This window comes from Schistocerca gregaria, chromosome 5 (genome assembly GCF_023897955.1).
Source record: "Schistocerca gregaria isolate iqSchGreg1 chromosome 5, iqSchGreg1.2, whole genome shotgun sequence".
Classification (NCBI taxonomy): domain Eukaryota; kingdom Metazoa; phylum Arthropoda; class Insecta; order Orthoptera; family Acrididae; genus Schistocerca; species Schistocerca gregaria.
The window spans coordinates 547,230,490-547,242,724 of NC_064924.1; the positions used below are offsets into that span (position 1 = coordinate 547,230,490).

At 42.9% G+C, this 12,235-nt stretch overlaps 1 protein-coding gene across 1 annotated transcript in view; it reads right to left on the bottom strand.

Moving 5' to 3' along the window:
- LOC126273110 (spliceosome-associated protein CWC27 homolog) overlaps nt 1-12,235 on the bottom strand; it is a 114,718-nt gene that overhangs the window by 48,334 nt on the left and 54,149 nt on the right. The window contains exon 4 of the mRNA XM_049976559.1: nt 900-1,039. Coding sequence (XP_049832516.1) covers nt 900-1,039 — 140 coding nt within the window. The remainder of the gene's footprint in view (nt 1-899; nt 1,040-12,235) is intronic.

The following is a 12,235-nucleotide window of genomic DNA, read 5'->3' on the forward strand; positions in this document are numbered from 1 at the left end:
TAATCACTATTAGATTCTCAGTTTTTTCCATCTTCACAAATCACTACATGGGAACAACAACAGAGAGACATCCACATCACATATCTCTACTTAAAGAACTGATCTATTATTACATGTGGGCCTCACTGCATTAGAGCTGGCACCTGGTGGTAATTCAATGAACTTTTCAAACTATTCTTGTAACACATTCCTTATCTTGTTGCACAATGGTATCCTTTTGTTGCATAGATGCTCTTTGCTGAGAGTTCAAGGGCTTTTAGTGAATAGTGATTATTATTGCTCTTAGAGAGTAAACCCACCTCACCGGCAGTGTTTCTGAATGATAAGTTGGAAAATACACTGTTCACAGGAATAGCTTTATAAATAAAAGTAAATTCAGATTGATTTCCACATTATCTCGACAAGCCTCATACAACTGAAGATGGCATGTGCTCCATAGGTTGCAATGTAATGGTCTTTTTGTTTTAACAGCCATCCACCCCCATCAACATATAGCACACATTGAGGCTACAGTACATCTCACAGAGATTAGTACTACCTTCACAGCCTGGGTTGTTAATGCAAGATCCTCATTTCCTGTTGTATACACTGGTCCACTTATGGGCCACGCTGCAATCACTGAAGCATCCTCAGCACATTTAGTTACAGAGGACTTCTGGCAATCACCAGTTCACGAGCCAGAAACTTCAGCCTAGAATGGCAGTTTCTTGGTGGGAGGGGGGAAGGGGGGGGGGGGGGGGGCACCATATGACCCATGGGTGTATTTGCCTTTTCAAAAGCCACAGATGTAATAAGCATTGCCTCTTCAATTTTTTATCTATTTATGAAACAGTTATGTAGACGCACATACGTTCAGAGCCATAGGGAAGCTAAATACTGGGAGAAGTATATAAACTTACTTGACACCTGAAGATTTCTCTTTCTTCTTTACTTCAGTCACTTGTTCCTTGGCTGGATCTCTCCTTGGAACAACATCAGGAAAAGGATTGTTCAATACTTCTGCCTTGAATATTTTCTGAGGATACAATGGCCGTTCATCCTATAGAAGCAAATCAAGGCACTGTACTTTCATAAAAATGATATCTTCACTGTAGGCAGAGAGCTATAGTATCCACAAATAAAGACAATGTGAGTTATGTAGATTGGGGAAAAGTGTGGACAGTGATAAAATGAAACATTGAGTCGCAGGCATGCAGAAGAAAAAGACTAATATAATTTTGAGCTTTTGGCCGAAAGCCTTAAAAGAAGTCATTTTGGTCGAAAGCTCAAATGTATAGCAGTCTTTTTGCTGTTTCTGTCTGCAACTCAATGTCTCCTCTATATGGCGAGCAGCAATCTATTCTTTCATAATATGTCATTATTCCAAATTTGGATTTTGCTTTGTTTGAAAGTGTGATAAAAGTGATTAATGACAGTCTCTCACATTTCACTTGCATATTATATCAACATACGTGTCATTTCTGTCATTCTGTAAACTCACACATACAGCCAAACATGAGGCAGGGAAATATATAAATCCTTTTTCTACAAACAACTTCCACAACTTTTTTCATTGTACAGCCTCAGCTGTAACATACCTACGACCTACTTTCAATATGTGGACATAATACCCTGTGCAGCATCTTAATTATGTACTACGAGTGAGACTTATTGAGATACTTTTAAACTAGAGCCATGTTACTGATTTTTGAGAAAGAATTTATAGAAGACCACATGAGCACCTTCAGTGACTAAAGGTCTTAATACAAAGATTAGCTATTTCAAGGGGTGTACCGAGGTCAGCTGCAACTGGGCACTGGAGTAAGTCAATAGTGGAAGTCGAAAATTTGTGCCAGATCAGGACTTGACCCCATATTTCCAACTTAATATGAGCAGCCGCCGTAACTGCTTTGGCTATCCAAGCACACTTTCTGTCTGACGCAAATTTTCATTTTCAGCTTATCACACATTACTAAATAGTGTTGCTCTCCATTTACCTCATTTGCTCGCAGTGTTTCCTGTATTCTCACAGGAGGTCTGGACCCTATTGTGCATCTGCTCTGAGGATATCATAGTAGTCAAGATTACTTATATTGAATTGTTGAATTATGTTTTATTTATCTCATGGCGTACATTTGCAATTTTTTTGGTTTGCGTACAGGAGACGTGTCAAATTCATCTGCATCAACTTGTTCCCTTTTTATTTATTACAAATACAATTATAAATACAATTACATGTACTGAGGTCCCTGGGCATACAGTCTGAGGCAGTGGGTGGGGAGCATAACATTTTCTTTATTTCTCGTATCATGTGAATGGACAAAATGGTTTCCCTCAAATAATTCATGTCTGGTGTACAAAAATATAATAATCTCATATATGTATAAGGATGGCAGAGTTAATATTTTAAGTTTTCTAAATAATGGTCGACATGGTTCTTTGTGATTTGCAGTGCACATATTTCGTATGATTTATTTCTGTATTTTTAGTATCCGCACTATGTCTGTCAAGTTACCCCAAACAACAATACCATGCCTAATCATGGATTCGAAGTAGCTTGTATATGCTACTTTTCATGTGTCCATGTCATTTACAGTTGACAATATTTGCATTGAAAATGCAAAGCTTCTCAGTTTGTTGGTCCAGTATTCAATGTGTGCCTGCCAGCTCAAATTTTTATCTACATTTAAACCTAAGAATTTGACTGAGTCAACTTCTGTACCTTGGTTGTTGTGTACAATCTTAATCTGGTCACATTTTGACTGTTTGTTTCTGAACTGCATCACATGAGTCTTAGATATGTTTAGATTCAACACATTTACCTGAAACCATGTTTCTTAGGTACTGATCACAGATTTGGGAATTTTTTCCGAGTCCTGATCTTCAACTAAGACGCAAGTATCATCTGCGAACAGAAGATATTTAATGGTAAGTCATTAACATAAAAGAAAAATAGGACTGGGCCTAATATGGAGCCTTGTGGAGCATCCTGAGATATTTTTTTTTTCCGGTCAGAAAAATAATATGTGCCATTTGAAGAAATGCTAACTCTTTGCTTTCTGTTGGATAAGTAGGATTTAAGCCATTGTAGGGCACTGCCGCTAATGCCATACTTTTCAAGTTTGTCAACAAGCAATGCATGGTTTACAGAATCAAACGTCTTTGTGAGGTCGCAGAAAATTCCTGCCACCTTATTTCTCTTATCTAATAATGTACTTATTTTCTCAATGAAACTGTTTACTGCATCGATGGTGTTTTTACCCTGCTGAAAACCAAATTGATTGTTCAGAATAACAGAATATTTTACAATGAGGTTCTGGATTTGTGCAACAGCAAGTTTTTCAAATATTTTAGATAGGACTGGGAGAATCGAGATAGGACGATAATTTCCCATGATCTCTCTTGATCCCTTCTTGAAGAGTGGTTTGACTTCAGCATATTTCGGTACCTCTGGGAAACAACCCTCTTCAAAACATTGATTTATTATCTGAGCTAGTGGGTCTGCAACTCTATTGTCTACCACTTTAATAACTTTGGTGGGCATTCCATCCAAACCTGCAAGTTTTTTGTTTCTTAATGTTAGAATAGCATTTTCTACATCCTCCACAGAAACTTTTGAGAATTTTGTAAAGTTTTCAGAGTTTTCACATAGGTCAAAGGGATTTACTTTGTTGTGATAATCTGTTACATCTACATCAAACTTTGCTACATTTATAAAGAATTCATTAAAGTACTCTGGAATTTGAGTTGGATTTACAATAGTATTTCCTTCAATGTCAACTTTTGGAATGTCTTAGTTACAGGCTTTAACACCTAACTCAGATTTAATGACTGACCACACAGCCTTTGTCTTATTTTTATGATTTAAAATTAGCCTGTTATTTGCCAGTTGTTCTGCTGCCTTGACAACTCTTTTAAGTATGGTTTTATAGAGTCTAACATATTTAATGAAATCAATATCCTTATTATATTTTAGTTCTCAGTGCAGTTGCCTTTTCCTTACATTGGAAATTTTTATGCCCTGGGTAATCCACTTTACTGTATTTATTATTTTACAGCTGCAGAGTCTAGGTGGAAATGTTTCATTAAAGTCTCCAAGAAAACTACCTTGGAATTTCTCAAAGTTTTCGTCACTTGAGTTACAATAATCAAAAGGTCATGTTTTATCTCTTAGCTTCTCACTAAATGTTAGAAAGTTTTCTTTGTTAAAGTTCCTGCTCATATGGGTTCTCATACGTGAAATGTTCCTGTCTGTCTGTGGCAGCTCAATGAACAATGCACAATGATCTGAAATACCTAGATCTATACAAAATTTATACACATCTTCACATACATAATTAGTTAGAACATTGTCAATGCATGTTGCTGATTGCCCATTGTCTCTGGTAGATTCAAAGAAAGAAATTGAATTTGAAACCATATTTCTTTACTAAGTCAGTGAAACTTGAAGTGTGGGTACTATCACATGTGATATCAATATTAAAAACAGGAGCTATTACAATTTTTTTTTCTTTCTGCAAAGGTCTTCTAGTGTAATTTGAAGCTTAGATAAGAATAGTTTTGTTGTTGACATCCCTGGAATTCTGTATACTGAGATTATTATAACATTTGCTAGTGAGTCCACTATTTCTACACAACAGCTCTCGAACACACATTCTTCATTTAAATAATTAAAACAGTTTCTGGTCTCATTATTTATATAACTATGTAGAGGTATACATATGCGTCCACATGACTTGTTTCTTCTGCAAAAGCTACTGGCTCATCTGAAGTTCCCTGTTTTGTTTAGAATTTTAATTGTGTCCTCAGTAAACCAGTGCTCATTTAAACAAACAACTTTAATATTTGCACATTCTGACAGAATGATTTCCAATTCATCTATTTTGGAACTTTTATTGTTAGAAGCATCAGTGTTTGAGGCATTTATATTCCAGTAGATAACATACCTACTTTGACTACCACTTACATGCTTTAGCACATTTCCTGCCAGATAATGGTTTGGCTCCCCCCCCCCCCCCCCCCACATGAACCATGGACCATGCCGTTGGTGGAGAGGCTTGCGTGCCTCAGCGATACAGATAGCTGTACCATAGGTGCAACTACAACAGAGGGGTATCTGTTGAGAGGCCAGACAAACGTGTGGTTCCTGAAGAGGGGCAGCAGCCTTTTCAGTAGTTGCAGGGGCAACAGTCTGGATGATTGACTGATCTGGCCTTGTAACAATAACCAAAACGGCCTTGCTGTGCTGGTACTGCGAACAGCTGAGAGCAAGGGGAAACTACAGCCGTAATTTTTCCCGAGGGCATGCAGCTTTACTGTATGATTAAATGATGATGGCATCCTCTTGGGTAAAATATTCCGGAGGTAAAATAGTCCCCCATTCGGATCTCCGGCCGGGGACTACTCAAGAGGATGTCGTTATCAGGAGAAAGAAAACTGACGTTCTACGGATCGGAGCGTGGAATGTCAGATCACTTAACTGGGCAGGTAGGTTAGAAAATTTAAAAAGGGAAATGGATAGGTTAAAGTTAGATATCGTGGCTGTGGTGTCACCACCAGACACCACACTTGCTAGGTGGTAGCCTTTAAATAGGCCACGGTCCGGTAGTGTACGTCGGACCCGCGTGTCGCCACTATTAATGATTGCGGACCGAGCGCCGCCACACGGCAGGTCGAGAGAGACTTCCTAGCACTCGCCCCAGTTGTACAGCCGACTTTGCTAGCGATGGTTCACTGACTTCTACGCTCTCATTTGCCGAGACGATAGTTAGTATAGCCTTCAGCTAAGTTATTTGCTACGACCTAGCAAGGCGCCAGTATCCGTACTATTGATATTGTGAATCATGTACCATAAAGAGCGACGTTCTCCATTAATGGATTAAAGTTAAGTATTCCACCAGCTATGTCCGTTTTTATCAATTCTAATTCCCTTGTCATGTTCCAGACCTCACGCCAGCCTGCGTGAGCTAAAACGCGTGCATTTCGGCCTCCTTTAATTATACGGGTTGGCTCTCCTGCCAACCACAACATTGGCGATGAGAGTAAAGGTGTTCTTATCCAAATTGCCCTGATTTACTTATGTAATGGCTTCGCCACAATCTCCAGATGTACTGTCCGAATTTTATCGCTTACAGAATCAGCAGACGCAGGCCTTACTGGATGCCCTTGGACAGCTCGTCCAGGGTCAATGTGCGATGCAAAACGATGCGGCAGCATCCGCTTCACCTCTAACACAGCCACAACACGCTGTTGCACCCACTTTTCGACCATGCTGCACTGGAAAACTGGACGGAGTGGTCACACCAATTTGGATTCCATCTTGTCGCCTACAGAATTCAAGGTAACGAGTGGCAGCCTTATTTATTGTCTTCTGTCGGCGAGAACACGTACCGTGTGATAGTAAAATTATTTCCCCGACGCGACATAGCAACTCTGTCCTACGAGGAAATTTTGTCTGCATTAGATGCATATTTCAAGGAATCAGTCAATGTAGTTGCGAAAAGGTATACCTTCTTTCGTACAAAATGTACAGCCGGTCAGACTAATCGGAAGTGGGTTGCAACCTTGCAAGGCCTTACTAGGGATTGTGCTTTTGAGTGTCAATGTGGACTCCCTTATTCAGATACTATGGTATGTGATGCAATTGCACAGAACATTTCTGATGTTCGTATAAGGGCACAGATTTTGAAACTAGCAAATACCTCCCTTCAACAAGTGATGGACATATTGGATCGACAGGACACACTTGACTTTGCTCAGGATTCATTTGAAACTTCGCCAGCCGTGTGTCAGGTTAACCGGCCTGCCGGGCGAGCTGCACGGAACAGTAAACAGTCCTCACACCCAGCCGCGCACTGCCGCCAGGCTCTCAGCCATGTGTACCGCGCCGGCAAGCAAATGCAGTGATCAAATCATGCCCGCGGTGTGCTACTAAACATTCGCGTGAGAACTGCCCATCACACCAAGCTGTTTGCTTTTATTGTAATAAAAAAGGACATGTTCAGAGTGTTTGCCAGAAAAAGCTTCGATCGGAAGCTCAAACCTGTTCCAGGCCCTTTGCTTCGAGCCGGAATCGGAATCGCACCAAGGATACTCAGGCTCGCGAAACTTCGCCCATGGAAATTCATGTAGTTCATTTCACTCCATGCAGTGCCACTCTCTCTAACAGTGACTGTGTTCATCCCAACAATAGTGCGCGTCGACATCGTCGGAACTCCCGTCAAGTCGCAAGTGACCAGCGTCAGTTCACATTGCACAAGACAGTCGCTCTTGTCGTCAGCAGGACAATAAACTTTTTGTAGACTTGGACATTAACGGCAAAGTGATACCATTCCAGCTCGATACCGGAGCTGCAGTCTCACTGATCAATCAAGACACTTACAAATTGCTGGGTACACCTCCGTTGCGTGCCGCAACTGTTCAGTTAACAAGCTATTCAGGGCAACGTATCCCTGTTAGGACAGTGCAGCCTTCTTGCAACATACAAAGGACAAACAAAACTTGTTTCATTTTACGTCCTTCGTTCTTCTTCTGCAGTGAACTTGTTTGGTTTCGATTTATTTCAGCTGTTTAATTTGTCTATAGTAAATAAGGTCCTATCAGTGAACCAGACTGTGCCTTCCGACAGTGTTTCTCGTCTATGTGAAGAATTTGCAGACATTTTTGCACCAGGCCTCAGTTGCGCTAAGAACTATAAAGCACACTTGTAACTGAAAGTAAACGCGCAACCGAAATTTTTCAGAGCGCGCAATGTTCCCCATGCAATGCGTGATGAGGTCGCAAAAACATTACACAATTTAGAATCACAAGGTGTACTTGAACGTGTGCAGGCTTCTCTCTGGGCATTACCCTTAGTACTTTTGCCAAAACCTTCCGGAAAATTGAGACTTTATGTGGACTTCAAGGCAACAGTGAATCCACAACTAGTGATTGCAACTTTTCCTTTACCCCGCCCGTAAGATCTTTTTGCCAAACTGTGCCCGGGTAAATATTTTTCGAAGTTGGACCTAGCAGATGCGTACTTGCAAATACCGGTGGACGAAGAATCCCAGCGCGTTTTGGTGTTTAACACGCATCTTGGGTTGTATCAATTCAAACAACTGCCATTTGGGTGTGCATCCGCCCCTGCATTGTTTCAGCAATATCTACAAACTGTTTGTGCGTCGGTCCCTACTGCTGCAAATCATCTGGACGATATTGTGATCTCTGGAAAGACAGAAGAAGAACATTTGGCCAATCTCAGAACATTATTTCAGGTCTTACGACAAAATGGTCATCGCTTGCGGAAGGACAAATGTGTGTTTTTTGTTCGGGACTTGCCATACCTGGGACATGTAATCAATGGTCAAGGCATACATCCCAGTCCCCGCACCTCCGTGCCATACAAGACTTGCCTTCACCGCAGAATTTGAAGCAGCTACAGAGTGTGCTGGGAAAAATCAACTACTATAATAAATATGTGCCGCATACCTCTTCCATTTCAGCTCCACTTCATCGCTTACACCGTAAGGGTGTTCCGTTCGTCTGGATGACGGAATGCGAACGCGCCTTTCGCCAGTTGAAGTTGCTTTCCAATACTTGCCTTACGCCATTCGATCCCCAGAAGCCCCTTTTGTTGATGGTGGATGTATCAGATTTCGGGATCGGTGCTGTACTTGCACACGAAGATGAATCGCACGATCGCCCTATTGCCTTTGCGCCCAAATTGCTCTTGTCTGCACAAAGAAATTATTCACAGATCAAGAAAGAAGCATTGGCTCTCGTATTAGGTGTTACACAGTTTCATGATTTCTTGTATGGTCGTCACTTTACCATAATCACAGACCACAAACCTTTGACATCGCTGTTTCATCCGACCAAGCCTGTACCTCCACGTACAGCATTGGCTCTCGTATTAGGTGTTACACAGTTTCATGATTTCTTGTATGGTCGTCACTTTACCATAATCACAGACCACAAACCTTTGACATCGCTGTTTCATCCGACCAAGCCTGTACCTCCACGTACAGTGCAGAAATTCATTTGCTGGTCTATTTTCCTCTTGCAGTACCGCTACGATATCTTGTATCGGTCCACTGCTAAGCACGAAAACGCCGATGCGTTGTCCCGCTTGCCTGTTGCTGAGGATAAGGCATTCAATTCCTCCGAAATTGCTTGCATGTTCATTGATGCGGAAACCGATGACGTGGTCGAATCGTTTCCAATTGATTTTCGTCGTGTAGCTACAGCCACAGCTGCTAACCCTGTCCTTGCTCCCATTCTGCATTTTGTTGCTACGCAATGGCCTTTGTCAAAGTCACAATGGCCTTTGTCAAAGTCAATGATCGAAGACCTGTTGGTTCGCCGATTTTTTGCTCACAAGGAGAGACTTTTTGTACGACGTGGTGTTTTGCTGTTGCGATCTGATAATGATCAGTCCAGGGTCGTGGTATCACATTCGTTACAGTCCTCTGTCTTACAGCTTCTCCACCAAGGACATTGGGGTATACTAAGAACGAAACAACTTGCTCCTCAGCACTGTACTTGGTTCGGAATCGATGCCGCAACTACGAATATGTGCTCTTCTTGCATGGTGTGTGTCGAACAACAATCAGCACCACCGCGGAAATTCTTTGCATGGCCAAAAGCCACTTCCCCTTGGCAACGCTTGCACATCGATTTTGCTGGTTCATTCTGGAATGCTCGATGGTTGGATGTGGTAGATTCATTCAGTAATTTTCCTTTTGTTGTTCGGATGTCTTCCACAACATCATCTGCCACCATCCAAGCGTTATCTGCTATCTTTTGCATTGAAGGTCTTCCACAGACTATTGTTTCCGACAATGGCCCACAATTCATGTCAGCAGAATTTCAGTCATTCTGCAGGGCCAATGGTATTCAACATCTGACGTCTGTGCCATTTTCGCCACAGTCAAACGGTGCCATTGAACGATTGGTCAGGACTTTCAAGTCACAGATGTTGAAGTTGAAAGAGTCGCATTCTTGGGAGGATGCGTTATTGCTCTTTTTGTCCTCGTATCGCTCTCAGCCCCGAGATGGTCGCTTGCCGACTGAGTTGCTCCATGGTCGTCGTCCTCGAACCTTGATGTCTTTGCTACATCCGCCGCATCAGGTTCCTGTGCAGCGGCAGACACCTGCTTTTGCTCCCGGCCACTATCGAGGTTCACGGCGTTGGCTTGAAGGGCTCATTCTTCGCTGCCTCAGACGCGCTATGTATCTGGTTTTGGGGGCCTCTGGTGAGGTGCGTCGGCATCTCAATCAGCTGCGCCTCTGTCGTCGCACGGGATCTGCCGCTCGCCGTCTGCTTTCAGCGATGGTTCCGTCCGGTCAGCACCCTGGGGACCAATCTACTGGCTCGCCTCAGCTCCAGGTGTTACCGACGCTGCCTTCCATTTTGCCCCATGGCGACGCGATGCCACCGCCGCCACTGCCGCCGCCTGTTCTCCCGCAGACGACGCGTCGCTGACACCGCCGGGTGCCTCCCTGGGTCACGCGCCGCCGATTGCTTCCCGTGACCAGTTGTCCTCCGGAATGGAACTCTTGCCCACTCCGGACTATATGTCGTCTTCGCCCGTCGGGTGCCCTGGCCTGATGGAGGTCGACCCTTCGGCCCCTCCTGTGTCTCTACGGGCGCATACACCGCATGTTGGCGTGCACCCTGGAGCAGGTTTTCAGGTGTTTCCTAGCTCCCCACGGTCTGAATGGCAGGGTGCGGGTGGCACAGCCTCGCCTGTTGTTAGGCTCCCCACCTCGTAGCATACGTCAACATGCGGTCCTCCCCATGGCGGGCGGAAGCCTTATGCCACAACCGTACACCGATTTGCGGGGAAGGAATGTGGTGTCACCGCCAGACACCACACTTGCTAGGTGGTAGCCTTTAAATAGGCCGCGGTCTGGTAGTATACGTCGGACCCACGTGTCGCCACTATCAATGATTGCAGACCGAGCGCCGCCACACGGCAGGTCGAGAGAGACTTCCTAGCACTCGCCCCAGTTGTACAGCCGACTTTGCTAGTGATGGTTCACTGACTTCTACGCTCTCATTTGCCGAGACGAAAGGGTTCAGCTAAGTTATTTGCTACGACCTAGCAAGGTGCCAGTATCTGTACTATTGATATTGTGAATCATGTACCATGAAGAGCGACGTTCTCCATTAATGGATTAAAGTTAAGTATTCCACCAGCTACGTCCGTTTTTATCAATTCTAATTCCCTTGTCATGTTCCAGACCTCACGCCAGCCTGCGTGAGCTAAAACACGTGCATTTCGGCCTCCTTTAATTATATGGGTTTGCTCTCCTGCCAACCAAATCAGTGGGAATCAGTGAAGTTCGGTGGCAGGAGGAACAAGACTTCTGGTCAGGTGACTACAGGGTTATAAACACAAAATCAAATAGGGGTAATGAAGGAGTAGGTTTAATAATGATTAGAAAAATAGCAATGCGGGGAAGCTACTACAAACAGCATAGTGAACGTATTATTGTGGCCAAGATAGACACGAAGCACACTCCTACTACAGTAGTACAAGTTTATATGCCAACTAGCTCTGCAGATGACGAAGAAATTGAAGAAATGTATGATGAAATAAAAGAAATTATTCAGATAGTGAAGGGTGATGAAAATTTAATAGTCATGTGTGACTGGAATTCGGTAGTAGGAAAAGGCAGAGAAGGAAACGTAGTAGGTGAATACAGATTGGGGCTAAGAAATGAAAGAGGAAGCCGCCTGGTAGAATTTTGCACAGAGCACAACTTAATCATAGCTAACACTTGGTTCAAGAATCATAAAAGAAGGCTGTATACATGGAAGAAGCCTGTAGATACTGACAGGTTTCAGATAGATTATATAATGGTAAGACAGAGATTTAGGAAACAGGTTTTAAATTGTAAGACATTTCCAGGGGCAGATGTGGACTCTGACCACAATCTGTTGGTTATGACCTGTAGATTAAAACTGAAGAAACTGCAAAAAGATGGGAATTTATGGAGATGGAACCTGGATAAACTGAAAGAACCAGAGGTTGTACAGAGTTTCAGGGAGAGCATAAGGGAACAATTGACAGGAATGGGGGAAAGAAATACAGTAGAAAAAGAATGGGTAGCTTTGAGGGATGAAGTAGTGAAGGCAGCAGAGGATCAAGTAGGTAAAAAGACGAGAGCTAGTAGAAATCCTTGGGTAACGGAAGAAATATTGAATTTAATTGATGAAAGAAGAAAATAAAAAAAATGCAGTAAATGAAGCAGGCAAAAAGGAATACAA